Genomic DNA, 19,206 nt, shown 5'->3' on the forward strand with positions numbered 1-19,206 from the left:
TTTGTAAAAGTGACATTGACAATAAAGATTTATCTTATCTTACATAAGACTTTATACACATAACAATACATTTGAACTGAACTTATTGAATTGGATTTCGTATAAAAAAAATCAATATATTTTTGAAAGAGCGAAGCTCCATGCATATTACATCATCTTTTTGCCTGTGGTTATTTTTGATATTTTATATATATATATATATATATATATATATATAGTGATGGACGGCCAGCGTTTCAGTCCGGCCGGGACATCCCTCATCAGAAGAAAATAGCCTTTTCAGGGCAATACATCCCCTGGGACGCTAGATGGCAGCTCCCCTGGATGGAAATGGTTGCTTGGATTCCTGCAGGGCAGCATGGGACATGGAGTCTGTCTCTTTAGCCCTGTTGGGTGCCGTGGGTGCCGCCAGGGGGAGCTCACCAAGAACCCGGGGACTGTTACGGTTATGTCAACCCGGAAGTACTTTGAAGTCACGAGGACGGAAGCCTGCAGTACTTCTGGGATACTTGAAGAAGGTGTTTGACCCAGAGAAGGAAAAGTTCCGGGTCATGGACTTTAAAAGGACTGTGGGAAACCCAGCAGATCGAGCCGGAGTTGGGAGGTAGTGTGACAGATCTGCTGGGTTGACATCTATAAGAAAATCTAAACAAAGCACACAGCAGGCTTATTGGTCTCAACTTGTTGTTTGTAAAATCATTGAAATGGCAGTGCATATGTGCCTGATGCTTATGCCTGCCTGTACAAAGAACGTCATGGTGCTCTGAGCAAACCTTCATCACACATCACACATATAACTTGTTAAAAAATAAAAATGTGATATCTGTCTCTTTCATGAAGCAATAACAGAAAGCGTTCCAACTTTCAAATCAGTTCATTATCAGTTGATCAAATGCTCAGTTGATTACTTAACTGCCTGAAGAGGCCTGAGTTGCCTTGAAAGCTGGCATATTGTAATCTGTTCAGGTAGCCAATTAAAGGGGTCATTTTGCTTGAGTTCTCATTGAATGCATACAGTAATGGCTAACAGGGAACAACACGCTATACATACTGAAACAAGCACCAAGATGGAAAGACCAAGACAAACACTGAATGGGAGTTAAGCTCAATAATGTGAGTGTTTATTTCACAACAAATCTTTGTCTTCTAACTTCTTAAAATAAGAAAGGATTAATTTTACCACAGACTTAAAAACACAACATTTTCTGCCATTTAGGTGTTTTTAATGGTATATGTTTCATTTTTGTATGATGATGACTGACTTACTAGCTGAATTAGACATCCTGGAGCCGACATTACAGAGACCATCAAAGATGAATGGCTCAATCCCAGTTCAGTTATGGGTTTAGGAGAGTTGGGTATAGAAAACGGATGAACGGGCGAATAGACTAACATCACAGTGTGACTGACTTGACATTGAAAAGTGCAATGAAAAATGATTTTCTGTTCACTTCATTTCACTGCTGCTTACAATACCTAAAATACCAACACCACAATAGTCTGAGTGTGATTTACCAATGGTCAAACACTTCTCTAACTTTAAACAACATCCGCATCAAGTTTGTGTTCTATAAATCCCAAATTCTGCTTAAGAAATGGCTTACACACGTTTCCAGGCCCATCAGTTGTTTGGTTTTCCTTCTAGGAGTCACAATGAATCACAATGACAGAGACCTCATTTGACTCCTGAACACCTTTACCTTTAAATGCTCTTCTGGTTTATTACTAATATAAATGTGCAGCTAAGAAAAGCTGTACCAGTAAAAGGCAAGAGAGGCAGGCTTGTTAGTGCTCATTAGTCCCTCATATGCAGGATTCAAAAAGCCAACTGTTCAGACAACAACAAGGCAACTTTAAAAATCACCTAACATACTAAAGACGCACTGCAGCCAGTTGTCTAAAGAACGGGGGGCTTGTTCTTCATGAAGTCCAAACTTCTTATGAAAGTTATTCACAAAAGCCAACTCTGGGAATTGTGTCTCATCTTCACCACTGTTGTGTGCATTGTGATTGGCTGAGAGATGACGTGAAAAACAGGAGGCCAACCTGATTGGATGCATCAACATCACATGACATTGAATTGCCAATCACCACACTCTTCAAACGTAGGAACAGCTGACCAGCAGAACCTCAGTAATCAGATATAAACTGACAGGCAGATCCTGTGACATCACTATTTCAGTTCAGTTTATTTTGTCTGTCGCTCTTCACGGAGTGCAGGCTCAAAGTGCTGTAACAAGTTCACAGGTTAAACACAATTACAAACTTCACAAAAACATTATGCACATACATACACTGATGAAAGAGTTGGGGTGTTAAAGTTGGAAAAAAATCATTTACTGCTGGAGCAGAAGTTGGTTGTGATGTGTGCCACCAACTCTACTCCACTGTAGGACAAACTGGCATTGTCCCATTTGGCTTGGCATTCTGTGGCACACAAGTCCTGATAATTCATCAGAATAAGAAGAGGAGCAGAAAGCTGACTGCACTACCACCACCTGAACAGTAAAATGAGAGGCAAAACTGCGACTCTACCAACATTGTGGTCTTCTGAGTCATCTGAGAATGAAGACCTAATTCAAGGATCAGCTGACATGTCTGTGGAGATGCCTTCACACAGAAAGGCACCCAAAAGGACATTCATGTTTTAGGCTTGAAACCCCAAATTGAACTCTGGTTAAATCTGACGAGCAAATAAAGACACTGGATATGTAACCTGAAAGGACCTTTGATTTAATTTGATCATCACAGGCTGCTGTTTCCTTTAAAGTCATTTATGGACATTTGTTTTGGAGCAGGAAGCTGACCACACTACAGTGACCAAGACAACTGTGATCTTTGAGCTTTGGAGATCAGAGCTCATTCAGTGTGTCAAAGATCCACTCCTCTAAACCTGAGCTTTGTGGTCAGTGATTGAGTGTCTTGTTAATCATCTTGTTGAATTGGTGGTCCTCTCTTGAAGTGATTTTACTGACTGAGCAAACCACACTGGCCATCACAGAGTTTCAGAACATGTTAAGGACGTCACTACTCATATTAAAGGATCAGATTCTCTTCTGAAAAAAGGGGTCTTCTCTGCCCTTCCTTATACACAGCAGCTCCACTGTGTTATGTGACTAGTCCAGCCTGTCATTGATGTTATTCTGTCATATTTACTATGTGAATAGATGAGGCCACTAGCTAGGACTGAGAGAGATGGTTATGTCAGACTGAATTCTCATCCCTGAGCCTCCATCACACCTACATCTCTGAATTTTTTCTTTTTTCTTTCAATTTCAGGTTTAAAACAAAAGTTTCCTAAAGTAATCCAAACCTTCTCTCATGAGGATCTACTCAAAATCACCGAGTTCTACAAGCCCCACCTGGCTTATGTGATTGAATACGACATCAGGAGTATCCTGCAGAACCTGGCCACCAAGAACATCCTCACCAACGATGAGGCCAAGGTAGGCAGGTCTCCCTGTCAGTACGAGGCACAGAAAGCTGAGCAGAGATGGTGAGCTCAGGAGAATCATTTGAGACTGTCTGACCCTCCATAGCAGGTCTTTCTGTTATTGTGAGGTTATCAGACCTACTGACCAATCTGTTCTGCTCCCCTAGTGGTCTTTTCTAAACTAGCTCTCTGGTCACCCACTTGTCTTTCAGAGATTTAAAGCCAGAGAAGAAAGAGAGGGGCGAGCAGGTGTGGAGTCCTTCATCAGTGACATAATGAAGAGGGACAGTGTGGTACTGGTGAGCCTGTGGGTGGCACTGGCTGAAGAACTTGTGAGATTTCCATCACCAAATCTGACAAGAATACTGAAGGAGGTGACAGACGGTGGTGAGTTAATGGAGTTTTGTGTCACAGGGAAACACTGAATGTGTAAAATCACAAATGGAAACAGAGTGACAGATACAAAACACAACATTGCTGCCACTGGACACACAACTGTCAGGTCCGTCAATTACACTGAGATGTCTGCTTGATGGCTCTCAATGCCAACACTTCCTCCAGTTGCTCTGATTTCCTCTTTTAGGTTTTTATTAATGTCTTTAAAGGGGTCAGTGGTCCCACCATACTATTTAGTAACTGATGTGCTATTGTCACCTGTCTGCCACCTGTCATGACCGCACATTTGACTTGCATGTCTCCTCTTCTACACTTTATAAGCCTACACCTACAGCCCACCTGGAAGCTCAGTAATAATATTTCTTTTTCTTTACTTTAACAGGAAGTCATAGATTTTGTTGCTATCTGACATCACTGATGTCGGTGTGTGTAACCGTCAGCTTTAGATGCCCACAGATGCCCACACTCATGCTCATCCATGTTTGTATTTTCAGACATTTCCCCCTCAAATACCCATGAAGCTTGTTGTTCTCCTGAGGCCTCAGTAAAGAATCCCTGCTCTGCACTTTGTTTCCTGCTCTCCTCAGCCTGATAAACACACAATATGTCTAATGTGATATTTTCTTGGTTTTCTTTCCTGGACAGTTAATTTCAGACTCCCAATATGGACACACATTGATGGTTTGTCCTTTGCTTTTAGATGTTAAGTCTTCATTGCACACCTTCATTTTTGACATTTTTCTGGTTGTATACCTCACTGTGTACTTCTGTATGCTTTTGTTAATCTTCCTCTTTGCTGCTGTAACTGACTCATCTTATTAACTCACCAGGACCAGACCTCTTGATGAACATTCAGGCCAGTCTCCAGCCCACTCCCACTGATGTTCGTATTAAAGGTAAGTCACTGGTCTTGTGTCTCCAGTCATCAGCTCCTCCAGGACTCTGCTCCTCAGTTAAACCACCAGAACAGTTGTGACAAGATCAGGCCATTCATCTCAATAAGCTCACTAATCTTATTCTCTTAATATTTTCCAAAATAACATTATCAGATTTTGAGGGTCCTAAAGTCCTACTCTCCACCACACTTTTTCCTTTTCTTTCTGGAGAAAAATGGTAACATCTGTGTGATATTTACCCTTATCAAGTTTCCATCTAATATAATAAAATGCATCCACCATATAAATTACTTTCATAACATTAAAAACTTAATTTATGACATCTTAATCTGCCACTGTTTAAGCTGAAAAGGTTCAACTCCTTCAGTCTGTCCTCATAGTGCAGACCTCTCAGTCCTGAATCAGCCTTGTTGATCTTCTCTGGACTTTCTTTACTTCTTTAACAGACTTTATCTGCCCGAAGATCAAAAATGCACACAACACTCCAGATGAGTCCTCACCAGGTGTGTCATAAAGCTTTAGTATAACCTAGCGTGACTTGTACTCAACATGGGGGCATTTTATAACCTGGCATCTTGTAGCCTTATTCATGGCCTCTGTCCACTGTCTTGATGTAAGTGATGAGCATTTCACTACAATTCCCAGGCCTTTCTTCTTTCAAGTTTCAGATCTCTGATTGTGTATTATAATCTAAAATGTTTACTTCCTACGTGTAATATTAAGGTTCCTCACCCCACACCTCTTTGCTTCTTGTGTTTGAGTCAATTCACTGACAGAATGTGCCCTTTATTCACACTTCTCTTACACCTCTCTAGTCATCTGCTTTTGTTCCTTCCTCATACAACTTCACCTTACTAGTGAGACACGATCTCCTTATCCAAATCCACGCTGACTGGTCATTGGCACTCCTGTTCCTCACATGTACTGTTGTGATTCAGTGATCCCAAGGACTTCAGTTGCTCTTACTACATACATCATGAAGATCTCTGAGAGGCTGGTCCTCAAACAACTCTAACCTCTGGTTTCAGAACATCTCGATCCAATGCAGTTTTCCTATCAGACACATGTAGATGTTGAGGATGCTCTGATCTCCATGCTCCACAGAGTCTACTCCCACTTGAACATAGCTGGCACCACAGTCAGCATAATGTTCTTTGAGTTTGTCCATTGTCTTTAACACCATTCTGCCTCATTGATTGGGGAAAAAGCTCAAGACTTTGCATCTCCTAGACCATGGACTACCCAACCAACAGACAGCAGTTTGTGAGGCTGAGGGACTGTGTGTCAGAAGTGGTGGTGTGTGATGCTGGAGTACCACAGTGAGCTGTCCTGTCTACTTCCTGTTTACTCTCAGCACAAAGGACTTCCATTACAATACCAGCACTCACCATATACAGAGAATCTCAGATGACTCCTCCATCATAGGCTGCATTACTAACAGAAACGAGTTGACGTGGAGTTGGTCTCATCCGTTACAGGAGATGGACGTCTGAAGCAGAGCTCCATTAGGAGCGGCTTTATTTTCGCACGTATTTCTTATTATTTTGAGATGTCCTGCATTTACTCGACCCGAGGAACTTCCACTACAGCATATAAACATGAGTAACAAGAAGAGAGGTCAGAAAGAACCGGAAAAGAAACTTAAAGTTACACCAAAGTCTAGACAGACATCAAGCTCAAGTACGAGGTACAGCCTCTTGGAGACTGACCTGGAACAGGCAGACGAATGTACAGACTTCCTAGTAACCTGCTCCACTGCATCGTCTCCAGTAGAGAGCGAAAATGGGAGCGAGGGCGCAAGTGATGCAGGTCATGATGGATCGCCGATACCAGAAGATTCAGAATATCACTAGAAAAGGCCTTGCAGTACACGCTCTCATCTACACCTCGCGAGCCCGAAGCATCAGCTACAACAGGGACTGCAATTCCACCCGCGGAGCAGGAAAGCCGAAACGATCTGTCCGAACTTAAGGAGATGATCACAACATTGGCCATAGCCACGACCACGGCCATAAGTGAGCTTAAGAAAGACATTCAGAGAAATATGAAGAAAGAAAAAAGTGACATTCTTAAGACAAATGAGAAATTGTGGCTGGAGCTGCGGCAGGAGCTGCAGCAGGATAATAAAGACCTGGAAATGTGTCTATTTAATCGTTTTGACGTGACCTTTAAAGGTATAGTGGGGAAATTAGAGGAATACATTGAAGAAAATAGATCCAAACTGAAAAAACTTACAGATCAGTTGGATGACGTTAAGCAGGCATTCACGGCTCGAATTGAAACAGCGGAACAATTGGCGTCTAACACAAATGAAAAAGCTACAGCTGCGAATTCCGAATGCAAAAAACTCGGAGACAGGTCTACCTGAGAAACGAGAAGGTACAAACCCAGTGAACTTTGTAGTAGAATTTCTCTCTAAAATAATTGGAGAAGACTTTAAATCAGATATCGAGATAGCAGCAGCTTATCGTTTACGCAGATCAAATACCTTTAAATCTAGGTCTTTTATTGTTCGCTTTGAGCGATTACAATGTAAGCTTGATGTGATGGTACTTCTCAGACACAAGCAAGAGATTATATTTGAAAATAATCTCATTTGTATTTTCCCTGACTTTTCGCCTTCAACAGCTGCAAAACGTGCAGCCTTCCTCAATATTAAACAGCTGTTACGGAAAGCCAATATCAAATACAGCCTCTTGTATCCCGCCAAACTGATAGTGGAAGTTCATGGCCAATTTTACGTATTTTCCAGCAAGGAAGATGCAGAAAAGGAACTAAAGAAGCTGTTCCCGACACTCTTTTGAAAAGACAATAATGAGCCGTTAAGATACGGGTATTATAATTATACATCCTTTATACATCCTTTTCTCTACTTGGACGCTTTATATTTATGTTTTAATTATAGTTATAGACGTGAGTGTGTGGAAGAAATTAAAGTATGTTTTTTTTTTTTCTTAACTACCCTAAAGGAGACTGTTTAACATCATACCCTTGGTTTATTGTTATTTCTATGATTGCATTAGGAATTACTATGCTTATCCTAGACCACTTTTTAACACCATACCTAGGGTTCATTATTTTGGCACATAATATTTAGACTTTAGCTGCAATAGATATCTCTACTTTTTTTGTTTTGGATGTGGTCTGTATCTCGGTATGTCAGAGCCTCACATGCGGAGGCAAAATTGGGGGGTGGGGGGATATGGGGGGAGAGAAAGAGAGCAGGCTATATCTAATCTATCTTTTTAATCCTTATAATTATAACTATCAACGTAACAATAGGTTGTATGGCAATAACTCGTGGGGAAATTGGAAATTAAGTTTAAAACTGCCTCACTGCCAGTTAAGACTATAAAATGACATAAAAAATTCAGAATCAATATCTCCATGATGGGACGGTTAATTTTGTGAGCTGGAATGTTAAGGGCCTGAATCACGAATTAAAGAGAAAGAAAGTATGCTCTCACCTAACAGGCTTAAACACTAAAATAGTATTTTTACAGGAGACCCACTTACTAAGCAAGGATCAGTTCCGGCTGCAAAAAGACTGGACTGGCCAAATGTTCCATTCTAGCTTTACAAAGAAAACAAGAAGTGTGGGAATTCTCATACATAGAACAGTCTCATTTGTAACATCAGAGGTAGTGTCGGACCCTGAAGGGAGATATGTGATGGTCATGGGCAACTCATTTAACTGTAAAATGATTCTGATAAATGTTTATGCACCCAATGTCGATGATAAGGAATTCATGCAAAGTCTGTTTGCATCCATTCCCAATGTGAACACTCATAAAATTATAATGGCGGGGGACTTCAATTGTGTTTTAAATCCACTCTTAGATAGGACTTCTGTCACAGGGGGGACGACATCTAACACAACAAAGACAATTACACAGTTTGTAACTGACCACAACTTATCAGACCCCTGGAGGTTTCTAAACCCAAACTCAAGAACATATTCTTTCTACTCACCAGTACATCATAGCTACTCAAGAATTGATTATTTTTTTATAGATAATAATTTCTTGCCTATGATTAAATCTTGCAAATACGACACAATTGTTATCTCTGACCATGCACCTCTGGTCTTGGAGCTAAAATCATTATGCCCCTCACACTCACCTCGCAGATGACATCTTAACCCACTTTTATTAGCAGATGAGAACTGCACAGAATTTATATCCAAACAAATCAGTTTCTTCCTAGAGACAAACACACCATCAGAGGTTTCTACAGGAACACTCTGGGAAACTCTAAAGGCCTTCTAAGAGGACAGATTATTTCAGATCTTCCCCATAGAAATAAATTAGAAACCAAGAAAGTGTCAGAGCTAAGAAGCAAAATTACTAGAATAGATGAAGAACAAGCCAGGCGCTCAAGCGAGGCTCTTCATATGAAAAGGCAGGCTCTGCATACAGAACTCAACATCTTGACAACTAAAGAAACTGAACAACTTATTTATAAATCAAGACATCATTACTATGAACATGGAGAGAAAGCTAATAAGCTTTTAGCTCAATAAATCCACAAGCAAGAAGTTCGCAATGCAATCCCAGTAATCACCAACACAAATGGAGGTGAAATCATTGACCATAAAAATATAATGCCCACATTTAGAGACTACTATAAAACCTTATATTCTACTGAGTTTAAAGAAGACAACAAATAATCTAATTCATTTCTGGATACATTACAGATACCACAAATAGATACTTTTAGTGCTGAGGAACTGGACAAACCCCTGACGCTATCAGAATTACTAGATGCTATAAAGTCACTTCAAGGCGGGAAATCAGCAGGCCCTGATGGCTACCCTGTAGAATTTTATAAGAAATTCTCCACTCAGCTAGCTCCCCTCTTATTGGCAACATTTACAGAAGCTAGAGACAATCAAATTCTACCTCAAACCTTTTGTCAAGCATTAATCACCATCTTTCCTAAACAAAATAAGGACTTGTTACAATGTGCATCATACAGACCAATTTCACTTCTGAATAATGATGTTAAGATACTCTCAAAAATCATAGCTAGAAGGATGGAGAAAGTTGCTGCCTCAGTAATATCACAAGATCAAACTGGATTTATCAAGGGTTGACACTTATCTTCCAATCTTCAACGCCTGTTTAATGTAATATACTCACCAACAAAGTCAAATACCTATTCACTACATTAGAGAAATTTGGGTTTGGCCTGAACATTTGTGCATGGATCAAACTACTGTATACCAATCCAGAAGCTTCAATTTGTATTAACAACATTTGTTCAGACTACTTTAAACTAGAACGTGGCACCAGACAAGGATGCCCCTTGTCACCACTGCTGTTTGCAATCGCCATTGAACCACTGGCGGTCCACTGTCGAAATTCTTACCAGATAAAGGGGATTATCAGAGAAGGACTGGAACAGAAAATTTTTCTATATGCAGATGATATGGTTTTATATATCAGACACAGAAAACACTGTGCCTGCAGTTTTAACAGCACTAACAGAATTTCAAAAGATCTCTGGTCTCAGAATTAATTTGAATAAAAGTATACTCTTTCCAGTGAATTCACAAGCATATAATATTAGATTTGACACCCTACCTTTTACCCTAGCAGATCATTTTAAATACCTAGGGGTAAATGTCATAAGCAAACACAAAGCTCTTTATCAACAAAATTTCGTCGTCAGTATGGAAAAAATTAAGCAGGACTTACATAGATGGTCAACCCTTCATCTCACTCTAGCTGGAAGAATTAATGTTGTTAAGATGAATATCCTTCCTAAGCTTCTTTTTTTATTTCAAAACATTCCAATATACATCAATGAATCATTTTTTAAGTAATTAGATTCAACCATAACCTCATTTATTTGGAACTCAAAACATTCACGTATCTGAAGAGCGACCCTACAAAGACCTCAAGCAGAAGGTGGCATGGCTCTACCTAATTGTCAGTTTTATTACTGGGCAGCAAACATACAAGCTATAAGAACCTGGACACAAATAGATGAACATACACAGGCTTGGTCCACAATAGAAGTAAAATCCTGCAGTACTTCTTTATATTCCCTGCTCTGCGTTCCAATAAATGCAAGTCATCACAAATTTACTAATAACCCAATTGTGCTTCACTCACTCAGAATATGGAACCAATGTAGAAAGCAATTTAAGATGGAAAACCTTTTATCCATGGCACTTCTGCATGAGAACCACGTCTTTCAACCCTTGCAAACATATCCAGTTTTTAATATCTGGAAAAGATTTGGGATTAAATTGCTCAGAGATCTTTATATAGCCAATATCTTTGCATCCTTTGAACAATTTCATTCATTCCAGCCACACATTTCTTTCTATCTTCAAATTAGAAACTTTGTTAAACAGAACCTGCCCGATTTTCCTCATCTCGCACCCTCCACCATGCTGGAAAAAATACTGCTCAATTTCAAGGACTTAGACACTTAGACACCATATATAAAACTTTATTAGAGTCCCTTCCTTTCAAAAATCCAAGAGGACATTGGGAAAAGGATCTTTTAATTAATATATCAGAAAAGGAGTGGAAGGTAGCAATGCAGAGACTTCACTCGAGCTCCATATGCGCAAAGCATAGAATTATTCAACTCAAAATTATATATCAAGCTCATCTGTCTCGCTTAAAACTGTCCAAAATGTTTCCAGGGCAAGATCCAACCTGCGAACGCTGCAACCAAGCTCCTGCCTCAATGGGTCACATGTTCTGGGCCTGCACCAAATTAACATCATTTTGGACAAAAATTTTTAAATGCCTTTCAGAAAGCCTTGGTATCACAATCCCTCCTAACCCACTAACAGCTGTGTTTGGTGTTCTTCCAGATGGACTTGAAGTGGAGAAGAACAAACAAACAGTGATTGCATTCACTACACTTTTGGCACGCAGACTTATTTTGTTAATTTGGAAGAATCCTAACTCTCCTCTGATAAGTCAGTGGGAAACCGATGTTTTATATTATTTGAAAGTGGAAAAATCTAATTCTCAGTTAGAGGATCTGTACAGAACTTTTTCAAAACCTGGCAGGATCTAATCAATAATATTTTAGAATAAGAAGAAATAATTATTTCTGCATTTCTTTTCCTTCTACATTTATCTGTATTGCCCTATTAAACTCAACAATTTAGGTATGTTTAACAGCTTTAAGTATTAATCCTTTGGCTATGCTTTCCTTCTCAGGGATGGGGTTTGATTTGTTTTTAATCCTATTTTTGTTTGTAAAAATTGATCTACTTGTACGGAATGATTATAATAAAATTAATAGAATAAAAAAAAATGTACAGGAGGCTAGTGGAGGACCTTGTCGTGTGGTGAAGGAAGAAACCACATGTGGCTCAGATGATTTAAGACACAGAGTTATAAACAGTTTCTCGTTATGTCTATAAACTCCTGTCCTTGTCCTCCACTATTTGCAGGGTTAGCGCAGTTAATGTTCAGGTAATTAAAGCCCTCCATGACTGTAAAATCCCCCTTTAAACTGGTGTTTTTCATATTATAAAAGGATGTAAATTGAAACTATTGATGTCATTAGGTGGTCTGTAACACACTCTAAATATGAGGCCTTTACCCCTAATGCTGTCTCGTCGTGCCAAACATCCTCACTAAGCTGTGGCTCACCATCTAATTGAAGACGCCTTACATTTAAATTCTGTTTTATATACATGGTGACCCCCACAACTTTGTAATCAACATCCTGCCTGAAGAAGGGGCCTGAGTTGCCCCATAAGATTGCATTTTGAAATCTTTCTAGTTATCCAATAAAAGGGGTCATTTTGCTTAACTTCTCACTACTGCTATAATATTATAAATGCAGTGGATTCAGGACGTATTCAGACCCCTTCACTTTCTGCACACTTTACTGTGCTGTAGATTTAATTTGAAATGGAGATAGGCCTACTGGCCATTTCTGCCCTTCATTGTACATTTAATAACCCTTAACCACAAAGTGACCTCATGTTTTTAAAAAGTTTTGCAAAAAATATTCAGAATCAAAAAGTGAAATATTTCATTCCTAGAAGTCTTTAGACCCTTTGCTGTGACACTCCAAATTGTGCTCAGGTGCCTCTTGTTTGCTTTCATTCTCCTTGAAATGTTTCAAGAACTTGATTAGAGTCCACCTGTGGCCCGCTGAATTGATTGGATATCCTTCAGAAAGGCACACATGTCTCTGTTTATAGAATTTCCAACAATTCACACTGCATGTCAGGACAAAAACCAAGTCATGAAGTACAATGAACTCTTTGTAGAACTCCACAATCAAGTTGTGCTGAATCATGGAATGAAGAATATACTCATTTGTAAAGCTCCATGTGTTCACAGGAGGACAGTGGCCACACTTATTATGTATTTGGAAGAACTGCAGAAACACCAGAATTCTTCATGGAGACGTTTCTATCCAGTCAGACTGAGTAACTGGGTAGGAATGGCCTCAGTCAAGGAGGTGACCAACAATCCAATGATCACTCTTAGAGCTTCAGAAGTCCTCTGCTAAAATGGAAGAATCTGCCAGAAGGATGTCCATCTAAGCAGCACTCCATCAACCAGGCATCTTTTAGAGATTTGCTAGATGGAAGCCCTTATTAAGTAAAAGGCATTTGACAATAAAAAGAACTCAGCGCATGAGGAAGAAAGAATCTCTGGTCTGGGGAGACAAAAACTGAACCTCAAGCACTTTGTCTGGCAAAGACCAGGTGCTGCTCATTATCTTTGTACTGTACTGAAAGTTGGTGGTTGGTGGTGACAGCATCTTGCTATGGTGGTGCAGGGACAGGGAGACTGGCCAGAATTGAGGGAATGCAGTCAAATCCAGAGAGATCAATGAAGAAAACCTGCTGTAGAGATCACTCCACCTGAGACTGGGGTGACTGTTCAATGACCGAAAGCATAAACTCCACAACACTAGAGCGACTTCTGGACAAGTCTCTGAGTTTTCTTGAGTGGGCCAACCAAAACCCAGTCTTACACCCCATAGAACATGTGTGGAGAGACCCGAAGATGGAAGTTTACAGACACTTACCATCCAGTCTAATGGAGCATGAGAGGATCTACCAGGAATAATGGGATTAACTCAACAAATCCAGGTGTGCAAAGCTTATAGACACTTAGCAAGAAGATTTGAAGATACAAATGCTGCCAAAGGGGCTTCTTTAAAGTATTTAGTTAAGTGGCTAAACACTTGTATTAATGAGAGATTATGGTTTTTGATATTTAATAAATCCTGTTTCACTTTGTCATTATGGGTTATTTAGTGTTGATGTATCTATTTAAAATTAAATCTATTAAATAGTAAAATTTGCAATGAAGGATGGAGTCAGAATACTTTCTCAGTCCACCATTTGTTCAGTTACACAGAACTACTCATACAGTTTATTATTTTTTCATTGCATTTAAGGCCAGTGATTTAAATGTATTACTCAATTATCTTTGACTCTTTGAGTAGAAACTTCTGAATTGTTTCTGTATTTGTTTTTACACTGTTGTGGGTATCCATTTATGTGAAACCAGGCCTGTTCTAACCTCCTTACTACCCTCACCCCCCCCCCCCCCCAACCAATCTTTGAGTTATCTATTTATATGTCCCACCTAACACCCCCACACCCCCCACATTGGTGTCCGTCCTGATCAAATACATCTCATCAAGGTGTCCCAATGCCCCATTTACCTGTGCCCTTCTATCCTACCCCAAGATGAGCCATGTGTTTAAACTTTCTAATCCCCTCAGTCTTATATGGACTGAAAAGTCAGAACTTCAACGATGACCGCCATGTCAGTTCCACTCCTCAGTTTGGCACTTAACTCCTGTATTGTCAAAGTGTCACTCTGCACACACATTTGTCTTCTGCACCAGTATGGCCAATGAGAACTAAACCCCCACCCTTGCCAGGAGCCTGTTCATCCTTCCAAGGAGGTGTCCCAACTGTCCATCAGGTAGGCAGCACACCATACAAGAGTCTGACCACACAAGAACACAAACCTAAATCTCAATGCCTCTGATGACTGAGTCCTGTAATCTCACTACATTTGTTTTTCTGGGGTGACTGGTTTTCAATTGACCCGCTGGGGATCCTCCACCACAGAATTGTCACAGTCACCATCAAGCTCCACAAAGACCTGAAAATGGTTGTTACCTTCCATCTCTGGACTGGAGCCCTTGGCCAGTGTGCACCTGTAGCCTTGTGTGTAGTGCATGTCCAACAATGACACACTTGTTTCTACCTGTCTGCTTGAAGTCTCCTCTCAGGTTCATGCTATCCCCCTAAAAGACACCTGGGCAAGATCTGTAATCTCCTACTGCACCACAGGTTAGCCACATCCTCAAGTTCAGTGATCCTGACTGCAAGGTGCTGGATCAGCTATCATCTTCCAAACATCAAAGTCAGCATCCAAAAGTCTTTTTTTTCACAAGTTCTCTTTATCACTTTCAGGTCTCCATGAGACACACAGAGGTGGTGTGTCTGAATCTACAAGAACTCTGGAGGATCAGGCATCTCCTGGAGATCCACAATTCAGAGCTGTGGGCTTTGAGACTCGATACACAGAGCTGATGGTCTTTAAACAATTCAAAAGAACTTACAGTGAGAGGCACCATGAACTTGAGAAAATGGGGAGAACTCATGCAGAGCTAATAGAGAGGCGGACAAAAGAGAAATGTGAGCGAATCTGGACTGAGCAGCTTTTTAGGAGGAGTCCTGGAAGTGAGACAGACCCTAACATTGTAGTGGTCAGTGGGGTGGCTGGAATTGGGAAGACCACCATGGTCCAGAAGATCATGTTTGACTGGGCCAGAGGCACTCAGTACCAGAGGTTTGCATTTGTGTTCCTATTTAAATTCAGGGAGCTCAACCTCCTAGACACAGAGACAGAACCCCAGATGCCTCTGACCAGGCTGATTGTAAGGCACTATAAATATCTCAATGACCCAAGACTGAGAGAAATCCTGAAGAAACCTGAATCTCTCCTCTTTATATTTGATGGACTGGATGAGTACAAACACAAACTGGACTTTACACAGGAGAGACTCTGCTCAAACCCAGAGAAGGACTACTTTCCTGTACACTCCCTGGTCACCAGCCTGGTCAGAAGGACATTACTGAAGGGCTGCACAGTCCTGATAACAACCAGACCAACAGCCCTGGAGACCCTGGACATGGAGAGAGTTGATCGATTTGCAGAGATCTTGGGGTTCTTCCCTGAACAAAGGCTGATGTACTTTAAGAAGTTCTTTGGTGATGCTGATCGAGGCTCTGAGGCTTTTCACTATGTGGAGGAGAACGCCATCCTGTACACCATGTGCTTCAACCCCTCGTACTGCTGGATTATCTGCTCTGTGCTGAAAAGCCACTTCATGATACCTGAAGAAGAGCGAGGAGCTGCCCCCAGAACTGTCACTGAGCTCTTTGTGATGTTCCTTCATAACATCCTCACCAATCACAAGCGAGAAGGCAAGGACCAGCAGGGGATTCTGATCAAAGTAGGAAAGATGGCTTATCATGGGTTGGTGAACAGGAATCTTGTGTTTTATGACAAGTTTGAGATGTCCACCTTTGGTCTCCGGCCAGTTCTGTCCTCTCCATTCCTCTCAGGGTTCCTCAAAGAAATCCTTCAGAGAGAAAGCACTCTGGAGCACACGACGTACACATTCTACCATCTCACCCTGCAGGAGTTCATGGCCGCCTGCTCCTTCTACCTCGATCCATCAGGGGGCATTGAAGAGCTGCTTGAGAAGTTGGACTCATGTGAAGATGGCCGGTTTGAGATTCTCACTCGATTTTTAGCAGGACTGGCCAGAAATTCTGTGTTTAAGACACTGGGGGGAGTCATGGGAGAGTTTGAGAGGAAGACAGCAAAGCGAATACTGGAGTGGGTGAAGAAGAAAGCTGAAGAGGCGCTACAGGTACGGGATAACAGTGAAGCTCTACGAGTGTGTCAGTGGCTCTATGAGACTCAGAATAAGAGATTAATCAGAGATGCCATTGGGAAGGATTTAAAGATGGAGTTTAGTGAGATGACTTTATCTCCTCTAGACTGTGCTGTGCTGGGCTCTGTCATCAGCTGCTGTGGAGAACTTGAGGAGATCGACCTGTCAAACACAGAGCTCACCTCAGAGTGCATCATGAGACTGGCGCCGGGGCTCATCTGCTGCAGACGTGTCAAGTGAGTAATAAAATCTTCATGAGTTTAGTTTGACTGTCTGTGGACACTGAGGGTGACATTAGTGTGTCCATCAGGGGGTGTCAGGTCTACAAATAGACGAGTGTCCATGTCAGAACATACACTACTGTGTGGCACAGTGGCTCCTGAAAGCCACAACAGCAGCTCAATAACAACAGAAATGAAATAATAATTTATATAGAAATTCACTATTGATCCTCTTTGTTGAGAAATGAGAAAAGTACAACTTATTAGAAAGTTCTAGAAAAGTCATTTTTGTGTTATTGTTAGATATGTCTGTGCATTGAAAGCCTGTTTTGTAATTTTTGGAGTTAATCACAATAAGTAAGTTACAAATCTGTATACAATGTTCACTTTTGTCTAAAGAAGCTCACAGGTAATAATGAGGCTCTTCTTCATCGCGGAGAATGTGAAAGATCAAACACACCTCAGTGTCCACAGAACAGTGACAAGTGACGGGGACACAACCTGTGTGGGGTCTTCATCAATAAATAAACTGCGGTGTGTGCCGTGGCAGGAGATAAGCGAGCAAAACACTCCTTAGCCCCCCAGTAGACATCATCAGGTAGATGACAGGGTCAGACAATGGTCAGAGATGGCACAATTGTAAATTAGGACAAATGTAGTAACAGACGCATTGCATTCAAAAAATAAAGAAAACATTCATCACAGGAAAAAAAATAAAATATTAAAAAAAAATAATAACCAATAGCAAAACTCCAAAGGAAAGAATTCACCAGTTGCACTCATTCAAATCAATAACTTGGGAAAAAAATACAAAATAAATAAATCTCTAAGAGCCCAGCAGCCATCAGCTGGCTAAAGTGGCTCCCAATGGCGAGACAAACCTCAGCCGTCTAACCTGAGCGCTCCGTCCACTAAACCTGAGCCACTTCTCCCAAATCAGTTCCCTTCCTGAACTGAAAATCCCCCCTCAGTCTGCTTTCACGGGGTTTTTAAATGAACCAGCTGTCTGCAACACTAAGTTAACATGCGGCCATTTTGTTATGCCCTCTGGGAGTCCCCCATTAATAAGAATAACACGGTTAGCACTAATGAACTCCTATAAGAACAAAATGTGCAACAAACCAACTTCCTCCGGCCGGTCGTCTCTCCCCGATTGCTGAGTTTGTTTTATTTCACCTCATCACTCGTCAATCACAAATCACCAGCAGCCTCATATTGGCGTCCAACGGCAGCAGCTGCGTCCTTCATGTGCACCGCGGGTGTAGTCAGGAATGTGGAGCCCCCCAGCCGTGTAAAGCCAAATCAAATCACAGTGACACCCCACTTACATCACTCTGACTAATTATGACAACAAAGTAAATACTTTCAAAAATAAGGAAAAGAAACAACTCGCTACTAACTCAAGGTGGTCTCGTTATTTGTGGTTGATAAAACATTTTAAGTACAAGTGGGGCTGCAGCCTCTCACACCTAAACACTGAAACATCTCTGTATAGAAAAAAGATTCAAAATGGAATCTTTTTAATGGAAACACAATTTTTCTGAAAATAAAAATCTCTTTTTTAATAAAAATCATTATAAAACACACTATGGCTCATCTAATAATAGAAGTGCCAGTCTGAGGGGGGCTGCCATTGTGCCAGTGCCCTCCACAGAAGAGTCGTCGTCTGTCGCTGACATCACGTGTGCTGTAGAATGTAAAGTAATCACACGTGAGTGCTCAGTTATTTCACGTGTGCTGCGGTCATATTAATCCTTTTTATAAAGTAATTTATATCCTGTGCCCAGTATGTCATGAAAGTGTAAAGTGATATCTTTATAAATTAAAATGCTGATTATAAAGAGTGTAGAGTTAGTGGAGAATAAACAGCCTGTAGCAGAATCTTTGTGGTGATCAGTCGGTGATGAAGGAGTCCGCACAGAGCATGAAGAGGCGCCATGAAGAGACAGCACTGACCCTCAAACACTTCAGAGACCCTTCTGTGCTGCTAAAGTCCACCAGTCCAAGTGCTCGGCCGCCCGCCCGCCGGTGAGTGGAGGTGAAGGTCCAGCCTTGGAGTGTCGCCCAGAGCTGAGCGGAGTACAATACAATAGCATACAGTGTGTGTGTGTAGCGCAGGGACAGACTCTCAGGTGAGTATTGATGATCATAAATATACAATTAGCACAAGTAAAGAAACAAATTTGTAAAACACACAGAAAACAACGGAGAGAGTGAGCTACAGGAATGGAAACAACAAAATCTGTCAACTAATTCAATGCTGAACTCTGGTCTGGTTATTCAAAAAAATGAAAAAAAATAGATTTGTATTTCATTTCAGTTCATTTTCTCT

General features: G+C 40.9%; 1 protein-coding gene across 26 annotated transcripts in view; it reads left to right on the forward strand.

The window, feature by feature from the left end:
* Window positions 1-19,206, forward strand: part of LOC114669323 (NACHT, LRR and PYD domains-containing protein 12-like) — a 173,373-nt gene that overhangs the window by 43,737 nt on the left and 110,430 nt on the right. For all 26 annotated transcript variants that reach the window (XM_051921927.1, XM_051921923.1, XM_051921926.1 and 23 more), the window contains exons 3-6: window positions 3,280-3,446; window positions 3,646-3,820; window positions 4,660-4,725; window positions 15,161-16,889. In XM_051921927.1, the coding sequence (XP_051777887.1) occupies window positions 3,280-3,446; window positions 3,646-3,820; window positions 4,660-4,725; window positions 15,161-16,889 (2,137 nt within the window). The remainder of the gene's footprint in view (window positions 1-3,279; window positions 3,447-3,645; window positions 3,821-4,659; window positions 4,726-15,160; window positions 16,890-19,206) is intronic.

This window comes from Erpetoichthys calabaricus, assembly GCF_900747795.2.
Source record: "Erpetoichthys calabaricus chromosome 1 unlocalized genomic scaffold, fErpCal1.3 SUPER_1_unloc_6, whole genome shotgun sequence".
NCBI lineage: Eukaryota > Metazoa > Chordata > Cladistia > Polypteriformes > Polypteridae > Erpetoichthys > Erpetoichthys calabaricus.